Source organism: Macaca fascicularis, chromosome 17, assembly GCF_037993035.2.
Source record: "Macaca fascicularis isolate 582-1 chromosome 17, T2T-MFA8v1.1".
In the NCBI taxonomy this organism is placed as follows: Eukaryota; Metazoa; Chordata; class Mammalia; order Primates; family Cercopithecidae; genus Macaca; species Macaca fascicularis.
The window spans coordinates 92,569,012-92,590,940 of NC_088391.1; the positions used below are offsets into that span (position 1 = coordinate 92,569,012).

Below are 21,929 nucleotides of genomic sequence, written 5' to 3' on the forward strand. Positions count from 1 at the left end.
TCACAGGTTTGTATCATTACATATTTAAAATTGTTTTAAATTAATTAAATTATCTAAGAGTTAGAGTGGCTGTAGCAGTGAGGATTTGAGACACTGGAAGTGGCAGAGAAGAAATTTTTCCTGGTACACATACATATGCAAATACGGTAAAGTATATAAGGGGCACAAATTCTAAATGAATAACTTAAGTAGGCATCTGTGCAAGCATCACCCAGATCAAAATAAATGACATTTCCAGCATTTGTGAGGGTTTCTTATAGCCTTGGTAGACCTATCAATTTGAAAAATAAAATGTGTAATAAGTCTGTGTAATAATAATGCATACATAATACTCACCTTCCAATGGCTTGGGTAGAAAATGAGCTGCTGGTTTGGTTTTCTTTACTCTGTTCCCTTTCATAGCTTGCCCTTCCTTATTTAATCCCAAAAACCAGGCTCTACCAGATTCCTGTTGTCTGTACAGCATGGATGAGTAGATTACATAATAATTTTCAAAAACAGATTCTTTAAACTTGCATTCAGGGGTAAAAAGTTCCTGTGGAGAGAAAAGGAAACAAAGGTTAGAGGAAGGAACTTGATCTTCACTGTACATTCTATTCATTCTCTAGAACGTTTCCCAGCATGGTGAAAGAGTCCTTTGGCATGGAGGACCGGATATACCCCTTCCTGCACACAATAATTGTCTATACATTTTTTAAATATACAATAAATTGAGAAGAATCTGCTACTGTTGAGAATATACAGAAGCAAAAGTATATCATAAGAAAACAGAAGACATGAGCAAACTAAAGATTTAACTTAAACAGAAGACAGTTCAACCAGAGTATAATCAGAAAGGGATCATTAAAGTAGCATCAGATATTCACAATAAAGTGAACCAAATAAAATACACATTTCAGATATTTTATAATCCATTTTACATGTTTCCATAGGAACAGTGATACGATACTCTTAACAGCTGCCAGTTGTTCCTTGGATCACTGAAATCGTAGGGTGATACATTTTACTTCCAAAAGAACAAACTGAAACCTCAAACTAAAACCATGACAATCAGCTGGCTTACTTGCCAGCCACTAGAGCTATTGTTGTATACCAGATGAGGTCAGGTGTCATGTTAGCTGGTCATAGTGACAGGAGCTGAAAATAATTCAATGGGGCTCCAAACCTTGAACTCTTGAAGATAAACATCAAAAGCTGCTCCAACTGAAAAACCACCCAGCATTTTCGGAAAGCATACAGTTTGTTAAATACTACTATGCTCAATGCCATGGACTACATTAATTGATGAGCAGCACAAAGCTTGCTACTTTACAACTATTATTAATGTCAGAAATATTCATAGCTGATTTTTATATACTTCTTACTTTGGAATGAATAATAATGAATATAATCCCATGCAACATTAATAAAAAAATTGATAAAGGTACAATCTACATATGCATTTTTGATAGTCCTCTATTAAAAGTAAATTTGAAATTCAACCTGTCTGGTTATAAACCATGAAAGACACTTAGCTAGTTTTAAATAGGTCTAACACTGTGCTATTCTATATGTATATAAATATAGATGGAAAATAGATCCTTACTGTCCTTGATCTTTTTAAAAATACCACTGGACTAAAAAATATACACAAAGTTTTCATTTTTCTTTAACAGATTTTATTATTGCAGAAAATAATAACTTTTGTTTTTCTTCTAAAAATGTTGTATACCCATTCTGAAAAATATTCCTTAGGGGCTAAAAACTAAAACTTTATACTAACTGTAATTAGGAACATGACCTAATGACATGTAGAAATTTCCTTTCAATATTTCCCATAAAAGTGTGAATTATCAAATGCTTTCTCATGCAGGAGACAATTTATTCAGTGTCTACATAACTTTAATTCACTGAGAGCTAATAGTTTTCCAAGGGGAACAGGCTTTGTTAGTGGCAGATGCTTTTCAAGACAAAGATGACAGTTACAATGATCAATTCGATGAAATTGCAATAGCCAAATGACAGATTTAGCCCTCTCCTGGAGCAATTTATGGAGATCATTATTTCTTCTTGATGATGCTACCTCAGATTAGAATAAGACCCCATCCAAATAAATGCTCTGGCTTTCCACTGAGTTCTGCATCTCCAAATATCCTCCTATTAGTTTTCTCACTACTAAATGACAGTCTCACTGAGTCAATGTCCAGGCCATGCGCCAGAAAAAAAAGATTGATAAAACAGTACATGTTCATGCATTTATGGTGAGTAAAACAAAATGGAAAGCTATAAATCTGGCTTCTCCCCAAAAGACTAATAAATATATTGGTTGAAATTATACCTTCTAAAAGAAAAGGATTAGACTTTGGCATTTCACTTGTCTTTTTACTGAGACAGGCCAGGGCATCTAAGCATATTGTTTACTAGTTAAAAACCTATCTCAAAATCAGCTATGAGTGAGATGGTAAGAGCCGACCTAGTGGGTAACTTAGAGGAAGTCAGAGGAACCTGGCTCCGCCTCCTGGGCTTCAGGTGTCTCTGCCTAGAACCTGGCTCACTGATGCTCATCCTGTTGCTACAAACACCAGAAACGTAGGTCCACAGGATTCCCTTCTGATCATCACTGCCTTAATGTCCAAAACATGATGAATGGTGCTTGCAATACCATCAGCAACTTAGGGATGTATTGTCTCCATTCTGAATCCACTATGTTGAATATGAAAGAGAAAAAGATGCTTGATGTAGAGGAAGCAGTTTATTCTCGGTGGATACCTTAAGGACTTCTGACACTACATCTTTTCAGATGAAATGTTCACATCCTAGGACTCTAAGGAAGTCAATTCCACAACACCTTTCTGTGAGCTGTGCCTGTGACTTCACAGATAGGTGATTCTTTCTGTCTTCCACAACTGAGAACTACTGCCTTCAGTTGCTTGTGATAGTGGAGACTGGTATATTTTCAGCCTTCTTGTTTGTGGCTAAATAATTAATGCACACACACATGCACATGTTACATTCAAAGATGTTATTGTCTAATACATTTTCTCAAGACTTTGAGAAGTTAATCTGTTCCTCCAATATTGAAGTCTCAACCCCAGCGTTTCCTGTAGAACCAATATAACCAATGGAAGTGGAGGTTAGTTACTATTTGGTGTCATCAGTGATACACTTTCAACATGTAAATGGGAAGCAATGGAGCAGATAAACATCACCTGTGGAGGCAGACCGTATGATTCAATAAAAATTAACATTTTATTATTGCAGAAAATAATAACTTTTGTTTTTCTTCTAAAAATGTTGTATACCCATTCTGAAAAATATTCCTTAGGGGCTAAAAACTAAAAGTTTATACTAACTGTAATTAGGAACATGACCTAATGACATGTAGAAATTTCCTTTCAATATTTCCCATAAAAGTGTGAATTATCAAATGCTGTCTCATGCAGGAGACAATTTATTCAGTGTCTAGCTGTGTGTTCTTGGGGAAATTACTCAATCTCTCTGGGCTTCAGTTTCCTCATCTCTAAAATGAGGACAAAAATCATAGGGCAATAAGGTAGTTAGGGTGATCGAGTGAATGAATACATATTACACATTTAGAAGAGAACTTGGTATACAGTAAGCACTCAATAATTATTCTTTAAAAGTTTCTCATTATTTATAGTCAAAAAATGTATCCTGATCAGTTACTTCAATTCTGTGAAAATCTCACCAAAAGTCAGCTACACAATTAGTCAATGAAAACAGTTTTACACAAAATATTGGATTCAGCACGAAATATACCAAGATAAGTAAGAGTAGTCGTACATTTCATGGAAAAATGACAGAACAATATATTTGTTATGAGTGACTTATCTATAAAATACTAGAGTGATTATATGGGGAGTAAATGGTATTGTGAAAGGCAAGAGGTGGGAAATGGCCTGGTACATTTGGAGAACTGTAAGTAGTTCATCACTGAGATACAGGCTTTGTGGGACAGAATTGGAGAATGTTGTGGATGGGAAGATAGGTTTGAGAAATGTAATAAGGGGTCTTGGACACTCTAATAAACAAATTAGATCTCTTATAAGTGAGAGGAAGACATGTTGAATTCCTGAATAGGTAAGGGAATAATAATATGGCCTGATTAGTATTTTATAAATACAAATCTGTTGTCAGTGTGGAGGATGATTTCGAAAAGTTAAGAACATGTCTGTACTGATGTTTTCAACCCTAATCTCTCACAAGATGAACCTGAAAGTTGTTTGTAGAACATGAGTATGTGTGTGTTCATGTTAATAGTGAGTATTAATATTATAAATAGAGAACCAGAACACACAAAGTAAGGGGAGAAATATTACTAGGATTATGACACACTGACTTCTGAACTTTCTGGTAGCCAGGACAAAAAGAGAAAGACTATATGCTATAAAAATTATTCAAGAAAGAAAATATTTTCCTTTTTGAAAATGAAAAGTTTCTTGGCATGAACTTTTCAAAGGTATTTCCTTATAAGGGACCTAAAAAAGTGACATTGACCAACATAAACAAAAATGCTCTTGAGAGTAATTGCACAGTCATACTTTGTGCTTCAATCCTGCAGTATGCTTTAGGAAGACAGATTGCAATGAAAATGTCCAATAGGTAGAACTACTTAAAGTCCAGTAGGTGGAAATAATTGTAATTGATGAGATCTCCAGGGATAATGTGCACAGCACAGGCCACAAACTCAAATGCCTCAAATGACCAGGCAGATACAGGAGTGAGGCAAGCTGGCATGATCATGGCACCATAATGAGGACAAATGGCCTCTGACTCAGGCGCTGTGATGAGGAGATGAAGACAGTGGTAGAAGCAATGAGTTTTTCAAAAAGCAGCTCTCCCTCACATTGTTCTCCTGTGAAAATAAAAACCTTAGATCTTTAGAAGATCTGATTTTTCAAAGGAAGTGAGAAATGTAAGTTTCTACATATACTCTCCTTTTAACATTGGCAACTATTTCTTAGTTTTTGTTTTTCAACATTGAGTGGGTCAAGGGGCCACGGGGAAGCCTGTGAGCCTTCAATATGAGACCCCAATGCAAAGCAGCAAGAATCAAAGAGGAGCCCTACTTTCCTTCTCAAAGCAGTCCTCGTCTAATTGATAGTTCCTATACAGTTGGATAATACAATTATTGTGCCAGTGAAACACTCTAAAACTGGCAGTGATAATATGAAAATGCTTATTTAAATTTAGGCTTAAATATAAACTCTTTGAATCTGCCAAAACGAGATCGATAAGAAGTTTGATGTATCTTTTTCTCACCTTGCCTCCTGCCTATGTTTAGAACCGTCACCACCACCACAACAAAATCAACAACAGATGAGTTCCAGCAGAAGCTTGAATATTAATTTGCACCACTGACAAACTAAATCATCAAATCATAGGATAGAGAAATGCAATAATTAAACAGAAATGTTTTATCTTTTTTATGTTGTAGTTGTTTTTGAAATGAAAGCACCATCTGTGGTGTACTTATTATCTTAACAGTAGCAGCAGAATTCCTCTTCTGAGGGAAATGCCTTTGTTTAGGAAAATACCCTGATGGGCCATTTGCATGTACAAAGAGAGACTTCTGGTTTCAAGATGAAAGGAGTTCTCTTGCCATAACTCATGAGGAATGAATAACTCTGATAATCTGGCAAAACCATAACCTCAGAATTGAAAGTGACCTTGAGAATCTAATCCAGTGGTCCAGCAAACTGGCTCTCAGGCCAAATGCAATTTTCACCTGTTTTTGTAAATAAGGTTTCATTGGAAAACAGGCACTTTGTTTATATATTGTCTGTGTCTGCATTTACACTACAAATTTCAGAGCTGAGTGGCGGAGAAAGATCTTTATGGCTCACAAAACCTAAAATGTTTACTATATGGTCCCTTTGCCAAAAGTTTGCCAATCCTGAGCTAAGGTAAAATTTGAGGACTTTCCAACCTAGGTAATTGAGGGAAGAGTTATTAACCCAACAGCAAATTCCTAAGGAGCTAAGCATTCCCAAGTTAAACTTGGATTGTACATATTTTCACACACGCAAACATATACAACCTGAAGGAGAAGCTTCACCAGTGATTCATCCTTGGAAAAGCCTTTACGTTCTGTTATGTGCCCGGGCTTCCATTAGGAATTAGCCCACCAACTCCACTTACTGTGTCATCTTGGTGTTATCTAAGACTAAATGAAAATGATGTTTTTGTTAATGTCTTCAAGTTTGTCCACCACCACCACTTAAGGGAAAACTATAAAAGAGGCATTCTGAACACATTCACAACATTTTTTAGATTATGAGCCAATTCCAAAATAACTTAAAAAGAGGAAGTAGAGCAACGACATTCGACACAGTAGCAAATAGTGTTACTGGGGAGTCCTTGCTCCCAGAGCTCCCAAGATGGTGGCGGGCCACTTCCAAGATGGTGGCAAGCCTCCTGTTCTCTGACCTGGGGTTCTTGGCCTCATGGATTCCAAGGAATGGAATCTTGGGCCATGTGGTGAGTGTTATAGCTCTAGTAGAAGCCATGGGTCACAGAAGAGAACCGTGGAACCAGTGACTAGTGTTCAGCTCGATTAGGATGAACCCAGGCACTTAGCCCTGCAGGAACAATGGTAAGCCTTTAGCCCGACTGGGAGCGGCAATGTGTGCCTGCTGGATCAGAAGCACAGCTGACACCCTGCCGGATCCAGAGGGACGGAAGTCAGCAGTGGGTCTGCGACTGCAGCAAACAACAGTGGTGGACAGCAAGGGAAAGCCCCAGCCCTAACAAACATGGACCAGAAGAGAGTGCAGTTGCAAGATTTAATAGAGTGAAAGCAGAGCTCCCATACAAAGGGAGGGGACCCAAAGAGGTAACCTTTGCTGGCTGAATGCCTGGGTTTATATCTCCTGCTGTGCTCTCAGGCAACAGATGATTGGCTATTTCTTCACTTCCTCTTTTTGCCTAATTAGCATTTTAGTGAGCTCTCTGATTGGTCGGGTGTGAGCTAAGTTGCAAGTCCCCTATTTAAAGGTGGATGTGGTCACCTTCCCAGCTAGGCTTGGGGATTCTTAGTCAGCCTAGGAAATCCAGCTAGTCCTGTCTCTCAATAGTACATAATAAATACATGATAAATAATAGCTACTAATATTTTACTAACCTCTGTATTCCAGAGTCATCCCAAAATTCAGTCCCCTCCCATTAACAGCTCAATAAGGACCCTTATCCTGGACTCCTTCCGAGTCTCTCTCCTCAGAGGAGGCTTCAACTTAGAGGAGGAGGTCTCCAAGTCCAAGTTCTTACTTTGAGTATAATATTAAATAACAAAGCGTTCTTACAACTATCAAATAAGATAAGAGAGGTGAAAAATAATTTGTGAACTAGAAATTAAGTTGTAGTCTGTAGTTATATTGACGATATAAATTCAGTTTGAAAGTGCAACTCAAATGTTGATTGTCACCATGAAGGAGGCTGTTATTTAATTATTCTTAATAGATTTCAACTTAATTAGACATACCTTTAGATGGGAATTCCTATGTTCGGATCCACTTAATCTGAATTCTCAATTTTTTTCTTCCCTTTTCTACTGTTTGGAGATATGATCTACTAGAGTTTATCCTGAGGTCAGCAGAGATTTATCCCAATCTCTTTCATCTTTTACAGTTTTGAAATCAATTGTATCCTTTAATGCTACTGTTCTGACATTAACCACTTCTTTAAAACAAAAAGGCAGACCACTCTTAAGATTACTTAGAAAGGAAAGAATATTGTGAACTTTTAGAAAGATTTTACAGTCCTGAAGTTGAAACAAAATATTTGTAGTTAACACTCAAAAGCAGAAAATTAAGATGACTAATGTACTTTATTTATATAAAGTTGTATGTAGTTGAATATTTATAATATTGGGCTGTGACTAATGCCCCCAGGAGAAAAAAAGTTAGTGACTTGGTTGTGTGTGTACCTCAAACAAAAGCATAATTGTGTGTGAGTTTAAGGGACAACTTTTGGCAGGGCGCAGTGGCTCACACCTGTAATCCCAGCACTTTGGGAGGCAGAGGGAGGCAAATCATGAGGTAAAGAGATGGAGACCATCCTGGCCAACATGGTGAAACCCCGTCTCTAATATAAATACCAAAATTAGCTGGGCATGATGGCGCGTGCCTGTAGTCCCAGCTACTCGGGAGACTTGAACCCGGGAGGCAGAGGTTGCAGTGAGCCGAGATCATGCCACTGTTCTCCAGCCTGGCGACAGAGCAAGACTCCGTCTCAAAAAAAAAAAAAAAAAAAAGAACTTTTATCCTAATTACAGGACCCAGGGAATTTAAGTATATTTCTACCAACAAAGCAGTCTCAACAGCAACTTATATTTATAGGGCCAAATTCTGTTTCTTAAGTAGTTTCCAGGGAAACAAAATTGAAAATTAAAGCACTTTTTGGCAGTAAAGATATTTCTCAACATTTAGAGATTAACACATCATTAGATACAATAATTTATTAAGTATTATATGTTTCATTATGTTTATTACATGTTTTATAACATTTATTTTAATAACTGAATATAAAATAATTTGATTTAATGTTTCACTTATTCAATATAAGTATGTATTATATATTTTAAAATATGTATTATATGTGTGCGTAATTTTTAAATATACATAAGGAGATGTCTCTGCGCGTGTGTGTGTGTGTGTGTGTGTGTGCGTGCGCGCACGTACACTTAAAATGTGGTATTCAGGGACCAGTAGCAACTTCATCACCCGGAAGCTTGTTAGAAGTGCAGAATCCCAGGCCTGCCCCAGACCTGCAGAATCAGGATTTGCATTTTAACAAGGTCCCACGTGACTATGCACATTAAAATTGGGATGCATTGGCATATATTCTCATTGCTACATAGAACAAATCAATTCACAATTACATTTTAAGAAATATCAATTAAATTGACATTAGTCATAAGATTGCTACCATTTCTTAACATTAGTACAAAATTTATAAAAGCAAGAAAATGGAAACAAAAATCTGTGGTATTTACGTCTATAAGTAAGACATTTTAAGATTATAAATAAAAATATGTCCAAACTTGTTCTATAATGTAAAATCATTTTCTCTGGAATATACACATGTATAAACTCCTAAAATAATAATCCTTGTAAGATGAACAGATGGCACTAGTGCTATAAATATTAGCCAAAAATTCACAAAATAAATATGCTCAAGAAAGTATTAAGACAACCATATATCATTTGTACACATTTGTCAGTGTTCAACTGTGTTGCCTCAATATTAACAATAATAATGATGTTACTAACTACAGTTAACACTTAAATTATGCATATTTCTATATTAAGCACTGCTGTACACACAACATAATCAACTAATTTAAACCTCACCATAATCCTATGGGATGACACTATTATTATCCCCATTTTAGAACTGAAGAAACCAAGGCACAGAAGGTTTAAGTAACTTGCCCAAGTACATTACTTTCATCAAGAAAAACATAATTATTTAACTGTTCCTACTCATTTATCATATTGTTCAATTGAAAGAATTTACTTTTTAAGATATGTGATCAATTGCAAAAATGGTTCTATCTATTCATCCTCCTCCTCCCAACCAATGACCTTTGCCATGTAATTTGCAGCATTCTCTTACTATGAACAAAGATAAAGAAAGTAGAGGCTTAACAAGTGCTTGTGCAGCTGGGATTGCCCTCTCTCTGTGCCTCCTCACTGCCGTGAGAGCATGCCTGGGCTACTCTGGCTGGAGGAGAGACAGAGGGGAGCAGAGCCAGGCTGATTCAATCAAAACTAACCTATTCCTAGAGGTGATCGAGTCCTGCTGAGACCTACAGAGCTACCTAGCCAAGGCCCACTTGGTCTTAGTTTCACAAGCGATATACAAACACTTATTGTTTCATGTCAGGTTTTGTGGTTGTTCATTAGACAGTTGATAACTGATATGTATAATTATCAATTTCACTGAATCACTCATTCAACTAAACATGGAAAATATGTATTTTATGCTGCTGATTTTTATCTACCTCTATACCTACAGATTAAAAAATATATAGGTGAAAGCAGTAAGGAATTATATAGCCTATCACGCTAGCAGAGGTGACACATCTCTTAGAGGTAACAAATATAATTATAAGGAGGAAAAAGGTAAAGAAAAAGAAGCATATTTTAAGAACAGTTTTTAAGAAAGTACCAAAAAATTTATGGGTACTCAAAATGAATCTTTCCTCCTCTTCACTCAACCTGTATCCACCTTTTCCCCCTCACTGATGAATTAAAGAAACTTTGAAAAAAATAGAAATTGGGTTGGCTTCCCTCGATTGCCAATTATCCACCTAGGGGAAAAAAAAAAAAAAAAAAAAAAAAAAAGCTCCTTGTTGTTATTAACTCCCTAGGAAGGGGTAGAATGGGATGAGGGTGTCATAGTGGGTGGTGGTATGAGTAAAAATTGAGCTCTAAGATCAGACATGTTTGGTCATACATCAACTTCTCAAAGGTACACTTTTGGCCGGGCGCGGTGGCTCAAGCCTGTAATCCCAGCACTTTGGGAGGCCGAGACGGGCGGATCACGAGGTCAGGAGATCAAGACCATCCTGGCTAACACAGTGAAACCGCGTCTCTACTAAAAAATACAAAAAACTAGCCGGGCGAGGTAGCGGGCCCCTGTAGTCCCAGCTACACGGGAGGCTGAGGCAGGAGAATGGCGTGAACCCAGGAGGGGGAGCTTGCAGTGAGCCAAGATCCAGCCACTGCACTCCAGCCTGGGCGACAGAGCGAGACTCCGTCTCAAAAAAAAAAAAAAGGTACACTTTTTGGGCATGTGTAGGGTAATATACTAACTTATTACCTTATTACATTGCCTAAAAGAAAAATGTAAACCTGATATCGCTTTATGTGAAAGAAATCAAACTGTACATATGTAACAAAATCAAGAGAAAGTGCTGCCATGAGTTTTTTAAACATTTCTGGGTTATCTGAGTAAATCATGTCACTAGAGAACAAATATACACAGTAATATGCAAGACGTTTCTTTGTTTGACAAATACTCAGGCATCAAAGTAGAGATCAGTGATAGCCCAGAGCCAGATGCTCAGTTTCGCCTCATCCTCCATTTTAAGGACACTTCAGACTCAGTGATTCGTACTTTTGTTGTAACACAAATATCACATTAAGCCAAATATATATATGTGTGTATGTATTGTTACGTCTGTATACATAAGTGTATATATACATAACCATATCAATGAACATTTGAATATTTTAGAAATAGGGTTATCTTATTCAAAAGAAAAATAATAAAATCTACACTCTTCATTATGGAAGTATGATCGAGGAACCTGTGCCTGTCTATAGATTTTATTTCCCCTCTGTAATAAAGCAAATACAGAAATTATGTGAAAACATTTATAAACTTCTATAGAAATTTAACAGAGTGTTTTTTATATTTGTCGAATATAACAATAAAATCTCTGGGCTTACATTTTGTATATTTCTACATTTCCTATTAATTGAATTTTACTGTATTTTATGATATTATCTTTCTACAAAAGATTGGCAATTAATAAAAGTACTGTCCTTCACCACAGGTAGTCTGAGGGCCACTGCTCTATTATACATGGGGTTGGATATGAATATACATTACATCTAATTAAAAGAGAGCTAAGGTGAGAATTAGTGATGGTTAATATTTACTTACTTATTGGTCTAAGACAACCACTATGCTAAAGGCTTTGCACACATTACCTCATTGCATTCCTTTTAACAGAATGTCATGTTGCAGTTGAATATCTTGATGAGAGTTTGCATAGTTAGTAAGTGGCAGAGCAGGTTCTAATGCCAACCTGAGTCTACAGCTTTAACTCTAAATCACTAATTATACCAGTTCTCAAACCAATACAGTTCTAAAAGGAAATCAAAGAGGGAAATGTGGCTTAACAACAGCAATGGCAACCATGAGATTTTTAAAGATTATTTAATTTGTTTAGATAAATTATTTCTAAAAGTTATCAGTCTTACTGACTATTCTATTTTTTAATCTTATTTCGTTACTTTAACCTTATGTCTTATAAGCATTGGGTTGGGCCTACGATGTGACCTGGTGTGTACGGTCTACCTGGTCTAAATTTGTTAGATATTACATATACCAAAAACAGAGGAAAGATAAAGGGAGGCATAATTTAAGAAATTACTGCATAATCAAGAGACTCCAAGAATCTGGAAAAAGACAACAAAAACCTGTGTTCTTAGTAATAACAGTTTTAATGGTGGCAATTATCATGGGAGTGGAGGTGAAGAAAGATACTCCTGAGTGGAACAGATGTTATGGAAAATATTTAGTTCTCTTATGTCCAACAAAAAAGTGATAGGATCACAGTTTTAATTTACTCCAACAGAATTTTTGTTAGAACAAGAACAGAATTTACTGTGCAAAAAAATGGAGTATGTTAGTTTATGTAGTTAGAATATATTGATTTTATGTCTTGCTATATCCTACCAAAATCTAGTCTGGTTACTTTATCTTCCTTTATCAATATTTTCTTTCATTTCCTTGTACTTCTCTGCCTGTTCTGTCTTGAATAATTGAATAAAAAATGACATAGTTTGAAAAAAAAAAACAAATTTGTGATTTTTTACTCTGCTGGAGTCTATGAATAAAAATCCACTTGTTTCCATCACATTTTTTCCTACACTTTACTATTTGAATTGTATTTTAATAATATTCTTGCTATTCCATATGCTTCTCTCCTTAGGCCTATGTCTACATGTGTATATAAGATTTTTCTACTTTTTTCTCTTTCAACCTCAATTTAAATTAGACCTTTATATCAAACATTTTTATATTAAGCATATATGTTGTAAACTTTTCCTAATAAGAACATACCCAATCAAAAACACTTATTTATACAAATAGAAATGAAACAAAAGGATCAAAAATACCTGTTTAGCCAACCTTTAAAATGAAAGCTTTCATAGAAAAATGAAGGAAATATAAGCAGGTTCTATAATTCTCCTAAAATACTGTATTCTTCAAATAATAATAATTTTGGCTTGAGCCTTATGATTTTCAAAGACTATTCTCATATACTAAATTTGATACAATAATGCTGTAAAAGATGCTTTAAGAAGAAAGACAGCACCATCTCCATGTCATAGATGATGATTTTGTGTCTTAGAGGACATAATGGATTAAGATGCATTTATTTCTACCCACGTGATATTTCGCCTACATCATGCTGCTACTTGGTAAATATTTATTAATGATTACAATGTTGAAAATACAAAACAGATAAAAGGGGTTTAATTTTTTCCCGAGGGCACCAAATAAATCATCTTACTGGGATATGAGGAAATTAATCACCAACACTGAATTTGTGGAATACAAAGGAAGCCCACATAGTTCTGAAATGCAATGCTGAGGATTATTTTCTCTTGGTTTTGCTTTATTAGCTGGGAACACATTGGCCATGAGTCCCCAGATTCTGGCAACAACTTGTTTGATAATTCCAAAGGTTAATACAAAAGGACAAACATGAAACACTGAAGAGGGAGGCCAGGAAAGCAAGAAAACAGGCAATACCTTCTGGGAAAGAGAGCCCCTGAGGAGGGGAGAATGTCAACCTGTGGGTTAAATAACTCTAACTAATAAAGCTGGAGCCATGAAAGTTCACTATGCTATAGATTTTGTACTCTAGAAATCAGCAGTGAATTTTCATATTATATTATGAAATGTTATAGAAATTAATGAATTATATTGTCTTACTTTCCAGGTTGTTAGTGGAAAGTGTGAGACTATAAAGTGGGAAGAATCATAATATTTGTAATTGTAATAATAATATTTGTAATCAATGTATTTGTAAACACACACATATATACACACACACATACACCAATTGCGGTGTGTGTGTATATACCAATTGGTATATATGTGTATTATGTGTGTGTATATATATATGCCATTTGGTATGTTTATATGTGTGTGTGTATATATCTATCTATATATAGAGATGTGTGTGTGTACCAATTACAAAGATGATTCTTCCCACCTCATAGTCTCACACTCTAACAGTATGTGTGTGTGTATATACATATATACACACAGGTACATATATATGTATATACACACACACACCCCACTGTAATGGTATGTATATATACCATTACAAATGCTAAAATTTGTCTACCAGATTTTAAATAACAAATTACAATTTTTGAGTACTGCGAACACATGGAAACAAATTTCCATCTATTCTTTATTTAATGATGTCTAAAATTCATGCATTCACTTATTCAGTAAATATTTAGTGAGATCCTAGTATTTAGCGGTCACTGTTCTTGATCTTGAGAGGTTAGAATAAAGAAGAGTTGACATAGTTTAACATCTTTTGGAGTATACAGTCTAATAAGGAGACAAATGTTTACACTGATGATCATATTATTACAAGTTAAGAAAGGTTCTTATAAGAAAAGGAATGATTTCTATGAGATCACATAGATAAATCTGGCCTAGCTTGGGTGGTAAGGAAAAGCACTGAATTCTGAACTGAGATCTGAAACACCAGTATGAGTTAACTAGACTAAGAGCAGGGTGAAGAATATTCCGGGAAAGGGTGATATAATATACAAAGACCCTAGGACAGGAGGAGAGACAAGGCATTTGAATGAAAAAGAGAAAACAATGAAATCAGAATGCAGAATGCGAACAGAGAGTAGTAGGATTTGGGAATTGGGTATTAGGCATGAGTGAAACCAGTGGTCACATTAAGGGTTTTCATCGTTCTCTAAAAGCAGTGGGAAGACATTAAAAGTTTTAAGCAGGAGCCTGTCACACGCAGGTACAAATTTGGAAAGGCTTCTCTGGCCAAAATGTGAAGCCTAAAAGAGAGCCAATTCTGATATAAGAATTCTGGTTTGTCCATTATAGTAACAGGAAAAGAATAACATAACAGTTGCGTAGGCAAAGACATTGGCAAAGGAGGTGGGCAAAACATGGCCGATTGGAGAAATATTTAGGAGGTCACAAAGTCAGCACTATGTAATTGTATATGGCAGCGGAGGAAACAGAGTGTCAAGCAGTGTGCAGGTTTCTAGCTTGTGGAACTGGATGACATTTGGTCCATGTTCATTGCTGCTTCTGAAAGGTCAAATATTGCAGTTTTGTATTCTTGGGCAAAATAAAGCATAAGTGTATACCGTAAGTTTCCAGAGTGCTTTCTGTCCTTTTACAGAATATCATTTCAAATATCTATAGGGTAATTTTCCACAATGTTGCATGTTTAAGTTTTTCCTTAGTAACCTGTTTTTTTATTTTTACTTTTTGGTGGGTATGTATTTTTTCTTTCTGTATCAAATTACTTCCAAAATCTTTACACATTCCTATAATTAAGACAAATCACATATTGTTAGTTGCAGAGCAAATAAAGTTGAAAGATAAGGAACTGGAATTTGAGGGGAAAAGTTCCTTAAATTTCTTATGGTTTTATGTTTTGTAAAAGTCTCCAGTCAGTAAGCAAAGTGGTTCCCACATCACCACTAAAACATAAGAGGACAATGGCCATGATAGACTTCCCAGTTGGATGCAACCTGTAATACTAGCACTTTGGGAGGCTGAGGCAGGTGGATCACCTGAGGTTAGGAGTTCAAGACCAGCCTGACCAACATGGTGAAACCCTGTCTCTACTAAAAATACAAAAATTAGCTGGGCATGGTGGCGGGTGCCTGAAATCCCAGCTATATAGGAGGGTGAAGCAGGAGAATTGCTTGAACCAGGGAGGCAGAGGTTGCAGTGTGCTGAGATCACACCATTGCACTCCAGCCTGGCAGACAGGGCAAGACTCCATCTCAAAATCAATCCATCCATCAATCAATCAATCTGCAAAAGGTTTCTCTCATGAGCAGTACTATAGTAGGAGACTATCAGCTTACTAATGGTGAGAAGTAAACAGAAATGTTATTTCCATAGGAAACCATTCTACTGCTAGTCAGTGAATCCATTAAACATATCAGCAAAAGACCAAAAAAAACCCTGCTGAAGTAAACTTCTTAACTTTTTCAGGATAATATAGGAGATATGGTTCTTACAGATGTCAATGGCAAATCCACCATTTACAAATTCATGTGAGCCTTTAAAAATCGTTGTTATGTTCACATTTTATTATAGTTAAAAAAAAAAAAAAGAAGAAGAAGAAGAAAAAGAATTCCATCAGAGCACTTCCCTGCCTTTTATTATTCTGTATACTTTGATTCTATTCTTGGCACATTTAGCTTTCCAAATTAAATTGTGTAAACTTTCAGATCTGGTTTCATAGATTAGTTCTTCTATTCTCTTGGTCAGTCCAATTTGCTGCTGCAACTAAAAAGGCCAACTAAAAGGCGGGCCCCCTAAGGGGAAAAATTGAAAGTAAATTAGCAAGTATCAGCACACCTTTTTACATAGCTGCCCTGAGCCTGTCCCTAGGGGAATGAGTGGTCCCTGAAGCACTACACTTTTAAGGATAATAGAAAAAAGCAGAGAAAGAAAACTAAATCAGGTGAGGGGTCAGGAAGTGGCTGGAGTTAGAGATCAATACCTATGAATGTAGTTGCCCCCTAACCCCCATCAGGCCCCAGTGTGTGATGTTCCCCTCCCTGTGTCCATGTGTTCTCATTATTCAACTCCCACTTACGAGTGAGAACATGCAATGTTTGGTTTGCTCTTCCTGTGTTAGTTTGCTGAGAAAGACGGCTTCCAGCTTCATCCATGTAATTAGGACAAATACCTAATGCGTGCAGGGCTTAAAACCTAGGAGACTGGTTGGTAGGTGCATCAAACCACCATGGCACATGTACACCTATGTAACAAACCTGCGTGTTCTGTCCATCTATCCCAGAACTTAAAATAAAATAAAAATAAAAATAAATGAATGCAGTAACATTACATTAAAGTCATCAAGAATGAATGAACAAGAAAAGAAAGTTACAGATGAAAAACCAGTGATTATTGAGTATGGCTAACCCTAAGCATAGCGCAGATGTTAAGATTAAAGACTTAGAAAATAAAAAGATTGAAGATTTAGAAACTTAATAGACCTGGATTTGCTTCCCACCCTAGCATCTTACTAACAACTATCTTGGAAACATCACTCCATCTTCAAAATAAAATATTTACCTCTATGGAATTATTGAATTTCATGAGAATTGGCAGTTTTTGGTGCAAAGTGTCCCCTCAATAAGTGTTAGCCTTAGTTATGATGAAAAGACGTGAAAGAAAAATAAATCTCAGGACCCCAAAGTCAGTAAGTCAAAGGGAAGAGTAAAGCTGGGAAATGCATGGGCAAAGTTGCCTCCCATTCTATTCCTAAATAAGATAGTTACAAAGATAAAAAAGCTCCATACCTCCCTCACAATTTGCCCACAAGGAAATTCCTTGTGGACAGGCAGAACTCAAAGTCCTACCTCTGTTCACATAAGACAAATTCGTATCTAATAGCTTCCTCTGCCCCATTGTTCCACTAAACCAGATGAAGGCATAAGTGACTATTTCTGTAAATTGTGCATTCAAAGAAAGGCTAATCAGAAACTCAAAAGAATGCAACCATATTTCTCTTATCTACCTATGACCTGGAAGTCCCCTCCCTGCTTCAAGTTGTCCTGCTTTTCCAGGCTGAACCAATGTGCATCTTACACATATTGATTGATGTCTCATGTAGCCCTAAAATGCATAAAACCAAGCTTTGCCCCAACCTCCTTGGGCACGTGTTTTCAGAACCTTCTAAGGCTGTCACCGGCACAACTTTAACCTTGGAAAAATATACTTTCTAAATTGATTGAGACCTGTCTCAGGTACCTTTTGGTTTACAGAGACTAAGAATGAAGAGATTTGTAATACTGTCCAGCAGAATTCATACAATTGTGAGGGAGATCAATAAAGTGGATTCAGATCTGTTTACCAATCATGGAATTCCACAAATGTGAACATAAGCTTGTTGTTTAAGGAGGAAATTTTAAGGCTATTATTTTTTCTTTGCTGGAAGATGCTATGGATGGAACGATCATCAAAACATTGTTATCTGTGATTGCTTAATTTGTAACGAAATATTAATAAAAAACTGAATGAGGGTGAAACCCTCTCTTTGAAGAACTGATAAAGAAGGCAAGTATCACTTGAAAATCATTTAGAAATGATTTTTCTCTTGCCTTCACACTGTCAATGATAGAATGTTCAGATAAGGAAACATACACAAGGAAGCAATGTCTATGCTCTGTCTATATTTAAGTTTGATGTTCTTTTGAAAGAGAAAATAAATATTGAACATATTCATATCTGTAGATATTGTTGCCATAAGTTTATTTAAAAGATTTAAGATACTCATACCATTTTCTTAAAAACTGAACCATATTTAAAGAGAGTTTACAAATCATGTATATACACATATATAATTGCACCAAGTATTTAAAAGCTAGAGCACTCTATTTGAATATAGTATTAAATTCAAAATTGTCTACAAATATACTGCACATGTTTTAGGAAATTAGAATAGAAACCAAAATAAAAGTTCCAAAATAAGAGTTAAGTATCCTAAGGAAATGCCGCATTGTAAAATTGAAATGATTTTGTGAACAACCCCTGGTCATGTTCCTATGACCGCTAAAATGGTTGAGGATTAATTCAATAACATTTGCAATCATTTGCATTTTACTAAAGTATTAAAATGCACACTAGGAATATAAACTTATGGCTTTATGCTTTCACTGGGGGCTTGTGTGTGATTTTTTTATTGCGTATGTTGAAAGTAGCATGCTAGAGCCTGGCCATAAATCCTTATAAAAATCCTAAAGATCTACATCCAGTGAGACTTTACCTATTTCAGGGCTGTTACTACGTAATTCAGGGCTGCTATGTCATACAATTCTAGGGGACATTGTCACAATTCCTGACCATCTGGCTTATGTAGGTTCCCATCTCCCTCCTCAACATCCAGAAATCACTATTCATCTTATTTTTGTGAGTTACATTGTTTTCATTTTAGCATAATGCATTATATTCAATTAGAGTGGGGACTTAGTCACCCTTGCAAGTGAATCTCCAGTGTCTAGAATAATGCACAGAAGATGATCAATAAACACGTATTAAATGAATGAATGAATGAATGAATGAGTAAGTGGTTTTAAAAAATGTTCTCTCTGAGCATCCAGGATTGTATTTGGGGAATACAGCCTAAAAGAAATAGCTTTCAAATCTAAGAGCTAGGGGGTATAAATATCCCCATTGTATACTTTTAACATCTAGAGCTGAAAAACAAAAACAAACATGTAAGTTTTATTAAGAATTGATGCTTTAAATAGTTTATTTCATTTTACTTATTGACACGTTTCTATGTTCATTCAGTTAGTATTTACTGAGTGGCTACCTTGTGTTAGACTCTCTTCTAGGTGTTTGGAATTCATGAATAATCAAAGTAAGCTGGATCCCCTGCCCTCAAGGACCTTATATTTCAGTAGTGAGAAAAAGAAGGCACCAAACGTCAAATAAATGTTTGAACACTAGTATGTGGTCAGAATTATGATTAGAATGGCAGAAAGTAGAAAGAAAAGAATGGCAGAAAGCAGAAAATAGAAAGAATTATATGCTACTGATTCTGTAGCGGTTCATTTTAATTGGGAGAGAATTAATATGTAAGAACTTAAATAATAAGAATGTAGTTAAATGATTATTCATGTCTTTTCTTGCTGGCTGTGTGAATTACATAGAACACTTATTCTGTGAGTGCTTTAGTAAGGATATATATACACACATTTTATTTAATAGAGAAGTTTTAAATTCACAGAAAAATTGAGCAGAGTACAGAGAATTCCCATATACCCACTGCCCCACCCTTAACTCCTCCCCATTATCAACATCCTGCACTAGAGTGGTATATTTGTTGCAACAAATGAACCTACACTGGCACATTATCATCACTCAAAGTACATACTTTACATTAGGGATGACTTTGGGTGTTGTACATTCTATGAGTTTTGTCAAATGCATAATGTCACACTTACTATTATAGTATCACAAAGAACAATTTCATTGCCTAAAATATATCTGTGTCCCACACATTCATCAACTCCTCCCTTCTAATTTAATCCTTGATAATCAGTAATCTTTTTACTGTCTCCATAGTTTTGCCTTTTCCAGAACGTCATACAGTTGAAATCATACAGTATGTAGTCTTTACAAGTAGGTCTATTTTACTTAGCAATATGCATTTAAGCTCCCTTCATCTCTTTTCATGGCTTGATAGCTCATTAGTAGATACTGTTTTAAATGTAGATGATTTGGAAGAACTTTTCAAAGAAGGTAGGTTTGACCATGTCTTGAAGAATAAAGCTTGTATGGAGAGAAGAGTGGAGTGGAGTGTAGGTGGGTTTCCTGGTGAGAACCTACATGTGGAGGTGGAAGGTTGAGAACACATTTAGGGGAATGAAGATGGGAACAGTTTGCTTGGGCAGAATGTTCACAGGATTGTAGATGGAGGTAAAAGTGGAAAAGGAAGTAGGTTTCAGACTGATTCATTTATAGTGTCCTAGAAAGAATGTGATAGAAAGAAAGAACAGATCAATTCAGTGGAGATATGCAGGATAGACGGAGGAAGAAAATAAAGTCAAGTTATTATGTATGATATTTGAATGTTACAGAAATTTTAAATTCCCTGCAATTAGAAATGTTTAACATTGTCACATTGGACTCCTCTGAGCCCAACTCTCTCAAATGTGGCTGACATTCATTATTTGGAAACTTAATAAGTAGGTTTTGTGCAATTTCTTCATTTTATAAGTCTAGACACTAATTTACAACTATTCACTTAGAAACTGGATTATGCTAAGAGGTTTACCGAGTTCAGATAGAAACTTCTCAAAAGTAATGACATATAAGGCATGGAGAGACCAAAATCTATGCCCCAAATCACCAGACAACATTCTCTCTCTTGTTCTCAGTCTCAATTTACATGCTTCTCAGTCATCTTCTGTACTGACAGTATTTATTATTATAAAATACTGAAAACTCTAGCTTAGTGGTGCTTCCCCCCCAAAATTTAGTACTCATGCAATGTCGAATGCAATTTCAATATGTTCATATACTCCTAGAGAGTGCAGTTAAGAATCGTTGGTCTAAGTAACTAGGTAAGTAGATGAAGCTGGTTATTTTCCCTTCTCTTGCTTTATTTTAGGAGGGAGGGACAAACGGTATAAAGTGCCAGGTAGAGTTTGTGTGATGATAAACACCACGGAGGCAGGAAAAGGTACGTTATCAATACCAGGAATGTGCTTTACTAAACCTGAGTGATTATTTACATTTTAAGCAGTCAAGGTTATCCAGTGTGAAATATGGTGTCCTTCTATCATGGACACTCACATAAGAAACCCCTTAAAATGATCATAATGCATTCTCTAGCCATAATTCTGTTATACTTTATAAGCTTAATTGTATTCATTTCTGGAAACTAGCAATAGTTACAGCAAGAAATAGCATTCTATACCTTGTGACTCTCAGAAAACATTAGCTTATTAGATTGGAAAATACACTTCATTCTGGGTAGACTGTCTAAACTATGATATTTGCCTCCAGGTTTGCCTGGTAACTAAAGTCTCTATGGTGTATAAGGCATTTTGTGGCAGGAAAGTGATATTTTGGGCATTGTCAATGAAGCTCTTCTCCATTAGATAATGAGCCCCAAATAAGAAATAGATGAGTACCTGCCAAAGAAAGAAGCCTCAGAATAGCCTCTGGTAAAGGCAATTTAGTGACTGAGCTCTGCTAATGAGTACATGATAGATGCTGGGGGAAAAAAATGTCTTTTATCAAGACTCTGTGATTCATCTAGCAAACAAGTATTAGGCACCCATTAACTGGCAGGCTCTATAATAAGTGTCAGAGATTCAGAAGTGAAAAAGATATAATTTCCTGCCCTCAAGGAAGTGATGTTTACTGGG

General features: G+C 35.9%; 1 protein-coding gene across 2 annotated transcripts in view; it reads right to left on the bottom strand.

Annotated features, from left to right (window-relative positions):
• Positions 1-21,929, bottom strand: part of FGF14 (fibroblast growth factor 14) — a 670,777-nt gene that overhangs the window by 5,090 nt on the left and 643,758 nt on the right. For both annotated transcript variants that reach the window (XM_015439490.4, XM_005586188.5), the window contains exon 4: positions 337-535. In XM_015439490.4, the coding sequence (XP_015294976.1) occupies positions 337-535 (199 nt within the window). The remainder of the gene's footprint in view (positions 1-336; positions 536-21,929) is intronic.